This window comes from Mus caroli, chromosome 2 (assembly GCF_900094665.2).
Source record: "Mus caroli chromosome 2, CAROLI_EIJ_v1.1, whole genome shotgun sequence".
In the NCBI taxonomy this organism is placed as follows: Eukaryota; Metazoa; Chordata; class Mammalia; order Rodentia; family Muridae; genus Mus; species Mus caroli.
In genome coordinates this window covers 115,452,527-115,466,990 of record NC_034571.1, presented here as the reverse complement: position 1 = coordinate 115,466,990, position 14,464 = coordinate 115,452,527, and the positions used below count along the sequence as shown (strand labels likewise).

Genomic DNA, 14,464 nt, shown 5'->3' with positions numbered 1-14,464 from the left:
ATTAAAATACAGTTGTCAATGTTAAACTTCCCGGGGTTTGTGAATTAATTGTAGCATAAGGCAATTTTGTGAGGCACACATTCTCAACACTAGCTGTAATGGAGCACTGTGCACCTACAGCCTGAGTGACAGGCATGTATGAGAGTGGTGTCACTATCTTGCTGAAATAGACACACAACTCCACGACACTCACAACAAAACTGCCCAATGGCACACTTCTCAGTGTCATCCCCAAGACTAAGTGACTTAAGGCTCTAGTGTAGTCTCAAGCTGTTCAGAAAACGGTGTGCGGAGGAAGGAGCAAAGACAAATGTGACAGATGCTAGAATGCAGAATCCAGGCTAGAACAGAAGTCCTCCGCTCTGCTCCTGCAGCCTTTGGTAAGCATGATATACTTCAAAGTCAGAGACGGCCAAACAGAAATAACTCTCCTAACAAAATCACACACATGCTTTTTATTATGGTGTCTTAATATCTCTTCTAGAAGTAAGATGGTCTTTATCAGGCAAGCTCTCAGTTTTTCACTCTCTCTCTCTCTCTCCCTCCCTCCCTCCCTCCCTTCCCACCTCTCTCTCTCCCTTCCCCCTTTCATGAAAGTGTAAACTTGCAAACTACATCATATGAAAAACTGAATACAATTAAAATTTAATCATCTTCCAAGTTAGAAAGTCCTTTCTTAAATAAGTTTTCATAGAAAGTCAAGTCTTTCAGAGTTAAGGATGGCTTCACGGTCTTGAGTGCTTCTGTGAAGTGCTCCTGTCTCACTGTGGTTGCTTCCAGTCCGTTTTCTTGCAGAGCAAACAAGGCAGCCTGAAGGACACAAGCAGTAGGCAACAGTCAATTTGCTTCACATTAAAACTAACAGTAACTGTCAACACTGCAATCTGGTGGCAAATCCTTGGTGTCACATCCAAAAAGCTCAGCAGCATCAGAGCACTAAGAGTTAAAGTGACTAAAAATCTACCATAGACCATTGTTACCCTCACATTAAAAATCCAGACTTAAAATAGGCAAACTGCAGAATAACACACACACCCTGAATCCACATATACTATGAGATGAGTGGAATCCTGCAGCATGGCTCATAAAAGAAAAGATGGCACATTTTATGACCTGGCAATTCTCCTGCTAGCCTCATATGAACACTCTCACCACAGACAAACTGTTCATGGCAGAATGTAGAAACTCAGAGCTCAAAAGCTGCAAAGCTCAGCTCCGGTGTGGGGGTGAGCAGAGTGGTCACCTTCAGTGAGCAGCAGGGCTAAGGGTAGAAAGGGTCGAAGGAAGAGTCTGGAATACTAACAATCTCTCCCTGACACAACTGCTGGTTATAAAAGTCGTCATTTTCCTGTCATTCAGCACTACATTCTTAAGATCCATGCATTCTTCCCAATTTTATATTTAGTAAAGCTCACAGAAAAGGAGAACGACTCAAAAGATCCCAGGCTCTGAGTAAAACAGTGCACTCACTTCTTTGCAGAGGTTTCTAAGATCAGCTCCAGAGAAAAAGCAGGTTTCTGCTGCTAGGTTTTCTAGTGAAACATCAGGCCCTACTGGCATGTTGTTTGTACAGACTTTTAAAATAGAAAGCCTGCCCTAGAAGAAAACAAACAAACAAAAAATATTTACAATGTTACAGCATTTATGTTTAACACCGATACATAAACATTTTAAGTTCAAATTTTCTTATCACATTACAAAGTGTGTGTGCGATGTATGTGCTGTGTACATGTTGTGTGAGTGTATGGAGGGGTGTGGAATACATCTGTATGATATGTGTTGTGTGTGGTATATATGCTAGGTATATTTGTGTGGTGTGTGTGGATGTATATTGTGTGTACAGTGTGTGTGTTGTGTGTTCATATTCAAACAATATCACTCTTGCTTTTGAAAGAGAGACTGAGCCATCAATGGTCTACACAGCAATGGTAGAAACAGTATCATGAAAAACAAATATTTTCTTAATTAACTTTTGAAGTTGCCAGTCATAACTGTTTCTCCTTATGAGACAAGAAGACTCTCTTTTGGGAACAAAAGTGCTATCAGAGTAAGTTTAGAAACAAACACATGATTTATCAGACACATTTAGAAGCATTAGACATATAGTTTAAAACAAAAAACAAAAAACAAAAAACAAAAAAACTTCTTTAAAACTTGATTAAAGCCCAAGGAAGGAAAAATTAAATCCTAGAGCCCTTCCCCATCTGACGGTCGTTCTGGGTGTGTAAGAGCAAAGCATTTCCTGACTGGACATGCTGTAGTAGTCCCCACAGACCCAGACCACTGCCAAAGCCCTTTCAGCAACTCAAATGCCTCAGGAGTCTTCCATCCCAGATACCATGACACCCAGTGCCCTCAGCAGTGCTGGGAGCACTAGCGTCACTTCTCAGCATGGTTCCCTGAAGGCTGGGCTAGGAAACCAGCATGGACAAATATGTAACTTTATAAAGAGCCACCAAGCAAAGAACTGAGTACCAGAATTGCACAGTGAGAGCAGGGCACACCGCCCACCGCATCCCAGTCTGGAATTCACCCAGACATGCTACTAGGCAGACGCGATGCACTGCTGGTGCAAAGGGAACAGGCACTGCTCACCTCTTGATCAGGAGGGGGGACATATATGATCTTATCTAATCTTCCAGGCCGTAACAAGGCATCGTCTAACACATCAGGCCTATTTGTTGCCACGACAATCATGACACTCCGACTAAGAATTTCTTGACACTCTGAGGAAAAGCATATAACACAAAGCAACATCAACAAACTGTGACTTATTAAGATCCTTCAAGTTAGGTCGCATATGACAGAGCACTGTTTGAAAGGGATAGCCTTCTTTTGGAACCATGATGCTCACGCCCAATCCCAGCCACCTTCTTGGTATAAAGCCTCCCCATAACAACTCATTTATCAAAGAGCTACCTTGTGTGTCCGAAAGGAAAGGCTAGTCCTGACAGGCGTTTCTCCATGTGAGAACTGGTGAGAAGCCAGATGGAAGAACACCTGGCCAGTTCCCAAATCCACCCAAGCACTCAGTGAACAGCAACCACACAGAAGCTGCTTGCAAGAGCAGAATGTGTGACTAATGGGGGACAGGTATGGTTCTGGAAAGTCTAGCTCAATACCCGCCCAGCGTGGAAATTTACTTTTTATTCTTCTTCCCAGAGGCAAGCTGAACTGCAGTTATGCAAACTCTAGAATAGTCAAATAGAAACATTTGTTTCTATTTGAGGTAGGGTCTCAGGTACCCCAGGCTGTCCCTAAACTCTTTACCCAACAAAACTGACCTTAGAAGCTGTGGTTGCACTTGTGCTTACTGGGTTTACCAGCGCATACCAGCACACCTGGCTCATGCGGACAGAACCCAGGGTTTGGCCCTGTTAGGCAGTCACTCTGCCACTGAGCTACAAACACTCCCTAGCCCCCAAAAAGAAACATTTAAAAGACAAGGTAAGGCCTGAAATCAAAACCACTCATAGAGTTCAGCAGTCCGAGCAGCTCTCCAGTGTTTGCCCTCAAAGCACCAAGTTTCCCAGCATGCTAATGGGCTAGGTAAAGCACCATGAGAGCACACCATCATGGGTCCCTTCTGGTTACAGTGGCTGAAGTGCTCCTTCTCTGAATGATTGTTAAAATGTGAAACAAACAATATGATTATACTAAAAGAAGTCAGAAATGACCTGCTCAGGACAAGAGGCTCACAGAGGCGGGGCACCCCAAAGCTTACTTAAGTGCTAATTTGTTTTGTAATGTTTCACACACACAAATAAGAAGGGATAAGTCCTTCTTCCAAATGTACGCATGAGAATAATTTCCCTTCTCCACTAAGTAAAAAATATTTCTCATTCTTAGAAAAATTAAATTCACTTATGTTATTAATTATATTAGATAATTATAAAACTTTTCACTTTCTTCTGTCCAAGTCTCAACCTTTATCTACCCTGTAAAAGTCCCAAGAATTCAAATGAACTCATATAAATCCATCTGCAGGATGAATTCAGCCTGGGGAAAGCAGCCGTGGGGAGGCTAGTTAACTCTGGTGCACTCTAGCTGGCAGCCGGACGGCGCTCAGTCTCCAGCCCCCGGTATTTACCCTGTTGGCTTGCTTTACTCCCTCTTCTCTCTACCGTCCTAACTCCCACACCATCGAGTTCGTTCAGCAGAACTGAAAGAACTCGCTCCCGAGCGTCACATCCCGAGGTGCCGACTGAGCGAGACCCCAAGACTGAGTCAATTTCATCCAGAAACACAAGCGCTGGAGTATTGGCTCTTGCTTGTCGAAATACCTTAGTGAGGGAGGGAAGAAAAACATAACGTCACACGCAGTTCCGGTGACCGCTTTCCCTTTCCTATTTGTAATCATTCAAACAGAAAAATGAAGGTTCCAAGTGTTTATGAACTAGGGAATAAATAAGTAAAACAAGGGCCAAAAGATAGGCAGTTGTTAAAAAATTGTCTTCTCAGAAGATATTTAATTTGGAATTTAAGGCAGGACTTCATTATGTAGCCCAGGCTAGCTGGGAACTAAGAGATCTGCTTGTCCCTGTCTCCTCAGTACTAACGTTAAAGGTGTATGCCACCAAATCCATGTGGTGACCACGTTTAACTTTAAAAACCAAGATAAAAGTGTGGAGATCCGGCTCAGGAGTGAAGAGTGTGTACTAGCCTTCCAGAGGCCCTGAGTTCACTTCTGAGCACCCACACTGGAGGAGTCAGTCTTCTGCTACTCCAGCTCCAGGGGATCCAGCATCCTTCTCTGGGCCTACAAGATCACCTGCACACAAGTGCACACACACACACACACACACACACCCCACACACACACCACACATACACACACACACACACACACACACACATATATATATACACACACACACACACACACCCCACACATACACACACACATATATATACACACACACACCACACACATACACACACCACTCATACACACACCACACATACACACACACACCACATATACAAACACACACACACACACACACCACACACATACACACACACCACTCATACACACACCACACATACACACACACCACACATACACACACACACCACACACACACACACACACACACACACACACACACACACACAAAATCTCACCTCTACCTTAGTCAAAATCAGAGAGAGGAAATTTACCAAACAGTAGCAGTGTGTGGACGGGTTACGGGGAAGAGGGCTCTCATTTTAAACTTAAGCATGCATACCTTTCACAACAGGAAGAAAAGAACCACAACTTAAAAATAAACCAACCTGAGACAAGACTTTTTCTGAGTCTCCAACAAAAGGAGAGAAGAGATCAGCTCCGCACACCGACACAAAGGAGCAGTGGCAGCCTGTGGCCAGGGCCCTCACCAGAGTGGTTTTAGCACATCCAGGGGGACCGTACAGGAGAAGGCCCTTTGGCTGTGTCAGACCCATCCTAGCAAACTCCTGAGGGAACTTCAGAGGCCACTCAACACACTGTAAATAGGCAGAGACAGAGAGATGATGTTAGTGCACCAGCCACATGCTAACTCCCTCCCTTATCCGACACTTCCCACAACCTGTTGGACTCAAGCAGCCTCCTGCCCTCAGGACAGCCCAGGACGCCAGGTCCCTAACACTCACCTCATCTGCACCCAAAGCACTTTACTTGTGAGACCATGCTATGCCTGAATGGTCTTCCAACATCTCCCTGTGGCTACTCTTTTAAATTTTTAATTATCTTTTCCTTCCTGTGTCTGGTTGTTTTGTCTGCATGTATGTACATGCACCATGTACATGCCCTGTCCCTGCAGAGGTCAGAAGTCGTTGGATCCCCTAGAACTGGAGTTATGGGTAGTTATACACTGCCATATGCGTTTGGGGAACTGAATCTGGTCCTCTGCAAGAACAACAAGTGATCTTAACTGCTGAGCCATCTCTCCAGCCCCATGCGGCTATTCTCTCTCTCCCATTAACTCAAAAGTACCTGCTTGGAGAAGTCTTCCCCGAGAACCCCACGCAGAGTAGAACCCCCTTCTCCCAGCCACAGCCTGTACTGCCTTCCACCTTCCTCAGACCATTTATAGTTCACTACTGTTCCTTTTCCACGACGGCTTGGCCACTCTACTCTTACTACAAAATCAGCAGCATTGGTTCATGCCTAAAGTGGGCACTCAAGAAATGATACTGAATGGTGACGCAGCCCTGGTCACTTCTGAGCCAAATGTGTTTTCCATCATTTTACAGACTCAGAAGCTCAGGCCTAGAAAAGTTAGCAGCGAACCTGTGCAATTACTTTAGTGAGGTGGCAGAACTAGCATTGGTGGAAAAGAAAGAGGAAAGAAGGAAAGGAAAGGAGAGGAGAGGAGAGGAAAAAGGAAAGGAAAGGAGAGGAAAGGAAAAACGAAAAAGGAAAAAGGAAAGGAAAGGAGAGGAAAAAGGAAAGGAAAAAGGAAAAAGGAAAGGAGTCTCTGTTCTGAAGGAGAGATTTTTAAACTAACAACCAGGCAAGAACAGGCACTCCAAGGAGAAGAGATTCCACAAAAAGAGATGCATGAAGCCATGGAATACACTGCCCTATCAGTGAACAGAAGCAATGGAGATGAAGTGAGGCAGACCAAAACAGAGAAATGGGCAACAGTCCAATTGGCAACGGAGAAAAGTGTGAAGCGCACTGGAAGGCTGGAAGGTCAGTCAGTGAAGATGTGGAGGACAGATTGGTCACTGAAACATAAGACATTGCATTTTACAAAGTCCTAGTGCCACACTGCTGACAGGGGACTTCTGGGTGACTGCATTCACTGAGACAGGGTTTAGGTAGAGTGGAGGAGTTGATTAGCTGGACTCTATTTTTTGTTTGTTTCCTTCCTTTTGGTGTTTTGAGACAGGGTCTCACTACAAAGCCCTGACAGTCCTAGAATTTACTATGTAGACCAAGCTGGCCTCAAACTGAAAGAAATCCACCTGCCCCTGCCTCCCAAGTGCTAGGATTAAAGGCTGTGTCCTACACCTGGGCATTTGCTGGACCCTTGACATGACATGTTGACAACTCTGTGGTCATCTAGCAGACAGGCAGCTAAGCAGTCCTGATGATATGAAGAAAAGTCTACCCAAGACTTCTCCAGGGACAGCTAAGACCAACCTTAGACCCTGTCAATCACCTCGGAATGCAGAAAGGGCACCTGGGACGGGAGAGGCGGCTCAGTGGTTAAGAGAACTTGTTGTTCTTGCAGAGGACCCAAGTTTTGCTCTCAGAACCTAAATGGTGTTTCACAACTGTCCAAAACTCCAGTCTCAGGGCACCTGACACGTTCCTCTGACCTCCATGGGCAGCAAGCATGCATGTGGTGCCAATGTATACTGATATGCATAAAATAAAAATAATTTTAAAGAAAGGTAGATATCATTAAGTCTCTCAGAGCATCAACATTTCAGGGAAGGGAGGAGAGTGTCCAGAAAGGCAGGAAACTGCCACAACCAGGCAAATAGAAGACATCGAAAGAGGTGTGGCTGGTGTCTCTCAGGCATCAATACTGTGACAGTTAAGTAAGACAAGCCATGGGGAAGGCTCCCTATAACGTCACACTCCAGCCACAGAGGAAAAAACCACAGCACTTGCATACAACCTACAACCTATCAGTTATAATACTTAATAATGCAAATGCCATGCTCATAGTTGGCATGGCCTAGGGAAAAATAACAAGAAGAATGTTGTTATGTTGAATCTGTTCAGTAAAGACGGTATTTTTAGACAGCCACATCCACAGATGCAGAACCATGGAAACACAGGCCAAATATTCCCAAACCGTAGTGGCTAGTGAACAGCTGACAGCCTGCATGTCTCAAGAATTAAAGCATTTACTATCCAGCTGATCAGAGGAATTCTGTTGGCCTGTATTCTAGATTATGATGAACTCTCTAAAGCAAAAATCTTAAGAGATCAAGACAGGGAAACACAAAAACTAGTGTCTACAGAAGTCTAATTAAATAAAGACTAAAGCACAGGACCAGGAATTTGGGTAAGGGGGCTAGTGCAGTTTGATCACAGCATTTTCATTACAGACACAGAGAACACCTCTCTGGGATTAGCTGATTAACAACCGTTACCTGCTTTAACTTCAGCTTTACGTCTTCAAGTCCACCTATCTGCTCCCAGCCAACAGGCTTGATGTCCATCAGTCCAATGGAACTTCGAAATGATGAGGGACGAATCTTTTTAAAAGCTTCAAGAAAATCTGTTTCCTCAATTTTAGGACTGTCTTGGTTCTGAAGAAATATATCCCAAAAAGAAAAATGAAGCCAAAAATTAAATAGGCCTTTTCTATAGTATACATAAATGCCTAAGTAACTCTTTAAAACAAAAACAAAACAAATAATAATAACAAAAAAAAACCAATATTCTTTTGACCTTGTAAATCTAATTACCAGTACTCTCAAGTTTAAGCATGTTAGCATGTTCATCAATCATTCCCTCAAAGTGGAAGCCCTGAGCTCACTCGTTCACAGTGTTAAATTCTGACAGCTATAGCTGTTAACAGACTGACCTCTACAGAAGCCATAGCCAGGAAGAAACACTCAAGACTGTGTTGATTTCTTCAATTCAGAGTGAAACTGGAAAAATAACAGGATTAGAAAGGCATCATTTGGGGCTGGAGAGATGGCTCAACTGACTGCTCTTCCAAAGGTTCCAAGTTCAAATCCCAGCAACCACATGGTGGCTCACAACCATCCGTAATGAGATCTGCCACCCTCTTCTGGTGTGTCTGGTGTGTACACCTACAGTGTACTTACATATAATAATAAATACATCTTATAAAAAAAAAAAAGTCTTTTTTTCAAGTTCTATGAAAGCTATTCTGAATAAGAATACTGACGAGGGGACATTTTTGTTTCAGGGTGTCTCCTCACATACTTCTTTCATAGTAGCAAACAAGAAAATAGCCACATGGTAGGGAACTGGATACTGCCCTGATGGCAGGTCAGTTAGCATCCGGTGAGCACCCCACAGCTATCTTGTATCTATATATGGTAGAGACATAATCCTGACTGTGTACTGCTCCCAACAGCCATGTATACCTGGACCAGATCTGATCATTCTATAAAAAAACCAACCTGACTCACTCATGCCAACTTCACAAATCTCAGATCAAAAAAAATATTCTCAAATGGCTCCTATAAAAATAAAAGACATGCGTGTGCACACTCGAACACAGACACAAACACACACAGACAAGAGAGAACATGATAATGCCGACTTAGCAAATGTTAAAAACCATGACTTTGGATAAAGGGGTCTGGCTGAAATTCTCTAACTATTTTGCAATTTTCCAATAATATTTAAATGATTTCAAAAATAAAATGTTAAAAAATACTTAAAAGGAAATGGACTTTTGCTGGTCTTGCCTTACTGTCTTTAAGTCCTTTCCGTATGGAGGAAATGGGCTGAAAGCCCTTATCCTGCTCTTCAGTGAGCAAGTCTGCCTGTCTGTCCATCTCCAATGTTCAGATCGGCAAGCCGCGTCCCTGCTGCTCTTCTTCCCCCTTACTCCCCCCTTAAAGTGTTTACACCACTTTATGATTTTTTCCTATCATTCAGTGAAACACAATTTTGGTTGGTTAAAGCTCCTTATGCTCATTTCTAGTTCACCTGTTGAAATATTTGCCTTCATATCAAATTCTAAGTATTGGGTCGTCTACAAATTCTCATTTTCAACTATCATCTATTTTAGCCCATTTATAAAAGACCATGAAAATGGATACTTACGGTAGACCTATTCCGAACAGTATTATCTAAAATGTTAGCAACTGTCACCTCTAACGTAAGTTCAGCAAAGCTCACTTTTTTTATACTCTGACATCCTGCTTAGTGTCAATCACATGTTTTATGCGGAAACATTCTGACAAACTATTTAGTCATTGTTGTATGTCTGTCCTACTGTTGATGAAAAGACTTATGGGCACATTATCATAGATTTTCATTTTGTTTCTTTGCTTTGCTGGCTTACAGTATTAGATTCTGGGTACCGGAATGCTAACTAATTTTTAGAGAATACCAACTAGCATTTGGAAGTCTCACTTCAAGTTGTTGTGTGCTTGCCACTCCACCTGACTCTCATCACCTTGCAGGCACTAAATCCTTTCTCTTCTGTAGTTATTAAACCATGTTTCTAATTCCTTAGCCAGACCAGTTCAGAAAAGCTTTAGTGGACTCCCTGACACAGACAGAGCAGAGCCCCTCACCTGCCTAGAGAGAGGGAAAAAAAGATGCGTCAGTGCCTTCTCAGATGTCTGCCCCTTCTCCTTTCCATTCCCCCTGGGACACTTCTGAACTCGGCATCACCTGTGGTGACTGGACCCTGTGGTGTAGGCCCCTCCTCAAGTAGCAGTGAGCTGGTCCACCTAAGCCAGAAGTGCTTAAGACCAAGTCTGGACCTTCACAAAGCAGAGGGAATTCTAAATGTGCCTCCCTTCTCCTCTCTGGATCTCTCACTCTTTGTCACAAGGGACATACATTTTCACACCTTTACACAGGGACTTATTAAAACAGTAAGCAGTTTGGTGCCAAATCCATTAAGAGGAGGACTCAGAAGTTCACATAACTTCTTCCCACCTTCCATATTAGAATGAAAATAATGGAAAAGTTAGGAAAGATATAAATTATTTAGATAAAATAATTTAGGATGCTATAAACAAAGTTGAAATGTCCCAATATCCTCAGCTACTAAAATTATTATTTGTTGAAGATGGGTCTAGAGACCCAGGTTATCATATACGAAATGATTTGATTTTCAAAATAATAGTACTGAAAAATATTATATTTAAAATAACCCTATATATTTTTAAAGTAGTTACTAATTTAAGATTTGAAAATTAATGATGATCTTTAATAAAATTCCAAGTACTCAACTTTTCTTGGATTAGAAAACTTCATTTCTCCCTTAGATATTATCAATAATTAAAAAACCCAGTATCATGACAGTGAAGAAATCTTGTAGACACTGGCTTATTCTAGCAATCAAAGTTGACTCTGGTGATGCTAATCATCATGAGTGACTAAAGTTCTAGCTGTGGTATCATAGCTGTGGGATATTCTCAAGTCTCAGAAACACACACACACATGTAAACACATACACACAAAGAAAGAAATGTCAAAGTAAGCCCAGGAGAATGTTATAAGTGGACAACCCGGGAGAAAACTATGAAAAGTCTTGGCACCAGTTTTGTGCCTTTCTGTGTAAGTCTAAATGGCTGCTTAAAAGCTTTGAATTTAGATCTGTCTGATTACTCTGAGGGACACTGTCTTTCCTGGTTGCTCCCGGTTCTAGCACTAGGGAGTTAACTGTGGCAGTGAGGAAAATTCACCATGGAGACTTTCCTGGAGGACTCAGCCATGTATCCTCATCTCTAGTCAAATAATTACATGGAGTTGAGATATAAATATATTTATGAGATTATATTATACCTATGTTCACTCACACACACACACATGTGCACACACACGCAGGAAACAGCTGTGGAGCCTAGCAGCCGTGCCAAGGAATGAATGTACGTAGCACTATTCTAACCCCACATTGATCTGTCATATTAATCTGAAAGATTACCATTACACTCATCTGAAAGTGACAGGTGAACACTCCCTACCTTCTCATTCTTGAGAAGGGCACACATGGCAGCCTCCCTACAGAGTGCTGTCAGGTCAGCACCGACATAGCCAACCGTCATTTCTGCCAGGAGCCCTAAATCAATATGACTGGAGATGGGCATCTTTGAAGTAATCACTCGCAGAATTGCCTCTCTTTGTTTAAGGGTGGGAGTCCCAATGACAACCTATAGGCAAAGTGGAAAATAGAGAAATTAGAAGTAGACAACTTAAAATCTTTCTTTAAAAGCATCCTCACCAGTATGTGCAGTCATTCAGCAAACCTTTGTGGAACTTGTATCATGAACTTCTAAGGCACCCTGGATTATGAATACAAGAAAATGATAACTGTCCAGTGGAACAACAGTGGCTGGAATCTCCACAATGAAAACTCTGTATTTCACTGAAGAACTCTTCGTTGTTTTTTAAGAACACACCAAGTTCTGACAATCTGGGATCAAATAGCAGACTAGATAATCTAGGTCCTTGTTCTTTGGATGCAGGGCCCTTTAATAGATGGTTCAAGGAAGAAATCCATTCAGGTCCTCCAAAGTCTTAAGAGAATCCTACCACAAATTTTAATTATTATTTAATTACTAATAATTGCTTAGAAATTAAAAAAAAAATCACTTGAGTACCAAAGATGCTAAAAAAGCCAGTCCTGACAACGTAGAACAACAGGAAGCTGGTACCCTGATATTTGAATACATTTAAGGGCTTATGCCTGTTTTTATTCACCTTCCCTGCCTTCTCTTACTGTGACTAAGTTCTCATTCCAAAGGCTATTTCAGTTTAATATGCTTGCATCAGGCTTAGTTACTTCAACAAAGCAAATGACCATCCTGCTTCCCAGAACGATTTGAACCCAGGTTCTAGCTTGCATGTGACAAGTGATCTACAACTCTTGCCTGACCCAACATTCCAAAAAGGCGAGCTTTCAGGAACTTTACCTCTCTGTCAAACCTGCCCGGCCTGCGAAGCGCTGGGTCTAACTCGTCTGGCCGGTTGGTGGCTCCTATGACCACAAACTCCCTGTCCCTGTGGATGCCATCCAGCAGCGTCAACACCTGGGCCACCACTCGGCTCTCGGGAGCTCGATGCGGGCCGCCTCTCCGGGGACACAGGGCATCCACTTCGTCCAGGAAGAGGAGGCTGGGTCCGCGGCTGGCCAGCTCCTGGGCTCGCTGGAAGATGCGCCGCACGTTCTCCTCGGTCTCCCCGGGCCGGGAGCCCTGCAACGCCGGGGCGCTCACCGCCAGCAGCTCGGCGCCGGTCTCGCGCGCCACGGCTCGCACTAACTGGGTCTTGCCCACTCCCGGGGGTCCCGCCAGGAGCACCCCGCGGGGCACCGCCAGCCCCAGCGCGGCTAGAGCGAGCGGATAGCGCAGCGGCAGGCGGAGCAGCTCCCTCAGGGAGTCGGCGGTCTCCGACAGACCCCCAAGGGTCACCTCCCCGGGAGGCTCGACCGGTGGCGGAGGCTTGTCGCTGAGCGTGATGCGGGTAAGCGGTGTGACCCACCCGCCCGGCTCTGGGTCCGGTGTCCCGCCCATCACGTGCAGAGCTGCAACAGGGCCGGGGACACCCGGCGGGGTGGTCACCACGTGTCCCCGAGACACCGGCCGGTTGCGCAGCAGTTCGTGCACTACCTCCAGCACCGCGGCGGAACTCGGGGCTCCCGCCTGCGGCCGCAGCACCGGCCACACCTCTAGGCGCCGCAGGGGCGGACAGGGCACAGGTTGCAAGCAGTCCATACCGATCCTCCCCGTGGACTCCCGGGCTCCGGGGCTCGCGCACTGCGGGTCCAGCTGCACAAAGCCATCCGCCCCGTCGCGCCGCGGCCAGGCAGTGCAGAGGCAGCAGCCGCCGGCGGGCAACGAGATCCTCAGCGGCGAGCCCAGGCGCGCACCCAAGCTGCGGAAGGCGGCCGGCCCCAGGCGGCAGCGCTGGGTTCCCCGGTCCCGGGGATCCACCGGCAGCAGCTTCAAAAGTTGTTCGTCGGGGCAGGGCCCCGAGTCCGGTGCCATGACTCGGGGAACCACGCCGGGGAAAGCCCGGCAGCAACCCACCCGGCTGCCGGATGCAGGCGGCGCGCATGCGCCATGAAGGAGCAAGCCTCTGATTGACGGTCGAAAAGACTTCTGGGAAAGTGAGAAAAGCCTGGCTCTCCTTAAACAGCTGACGCCCGGTAGTCGGTCCAAGAGCCTCAAGGAAAAGGTCTCCGCTGGCTTCAGACAGACATACGGCTGCTCCATTAAGCCATAAGAGTTTTCATTTTGTGAAGTAAAAAGATTTCTTAAGAAAAAAAAAAAAGCCCAAACTGCTGACAAGGTGTAACGTGCTTACAGGTATAAACAAGATGTAAATAAAATACCTGCCAAGTTAACCATGATACTCGCACCTTATGAAATATCTTTTATCCTCGTTCCAAAAACTTTGAGCGTCTAGACATGGGAAAGAAGATATTAATAATAAGACATAATAGCCGTCTTCAATATGTAAAGGGATGTGTGTGAAAGCTAGCGTGCTTGTGGATAGCTGTGGTAAAGAACTGACCAGGAAATGCAAGTTTAATAGGATGATCTTAAGAGGTTTTTCTCTGCATATTTTGACCATGGTCGCATGAAAGGTACAGCTGAGAGGCATAACTGACGTCCACTGAGGCAATTAGAGCTAACTTAACCTTACAGATCTCAGCACTGATTTAAAACAGAGGTAGAGGCCAAGTTAGTGGGGATATGGTGTGGAGGACAGTACATGTTGTTTTGTGTTGCATGGAGAGACAGATCCCGTTCAGGACCAAACTATAAAGTTCTCTGACCTTGGCCAAGAAATACA

General features: G+C 44.7%; 1 protein-coding gene across 1 annotated transcript; it reads right to left on the bottom strand.

Annotated features, from left to right (window-relative positions):
* Window positions 1–581: 581 nt before the first annotated feature.
* Spata5l1 (spermatogenesis associated 5 like 1) lies at window positions 582–13,713 on the bottom strand. The gene is made up of 8 exons (XM_021156512.2): window positions 12,580–13,713; window positions 11,632–11,817; window positions 8,098–8,256; window positions 5,278–5,487; window positions 4,091–4,283; window positions 2,596–2,726; window positions 1,471–1,596; window positions 582–810 (listed from the first exon to the last, which is right to left on the bottom strand). Exons 1-8 carry the CDS (start codon window positions 13,651–13,653, stop codon window positions 646–648), a joined length of 2,244 nt encoding a protein of 747 aa, XP_021012171.1. The 5' UTR covers window positions 13,654–13,713; the 3' UTR covers window positions 582–645.
* Window positions 13,714–14,464: the final 751 nt, after the last annotated feature.

What these genes read in the sequence shown, in the direction of transcription:
- Spata5l1 (XM_021156512.2), bottom strand. Translation starts at nt 13,653, where the DNA reads ATGGCACCGGACTCGGGGCCCTGCCCCGACGAACAACTTTTGAAGCTG. An exon ending in CCCTTCTCAAGAATGAGAAG is followed by an intron (nt 8,257 to 11,631) that starts GTAGGGAGTGTT and finishes ATATTTCTTCAG; the next exon opens with AACCAAGACAGTCCTAAAAT. An exon ending in TCCCCCCTCCTGATCAAGAG is followed by an intron (nt 1,597 to 2,595) that starts GTGAGCAGTGCC and finishes GTTTTCTTCTAG; the next exon opens with GGCAGGCTTTCTATTTTAAA.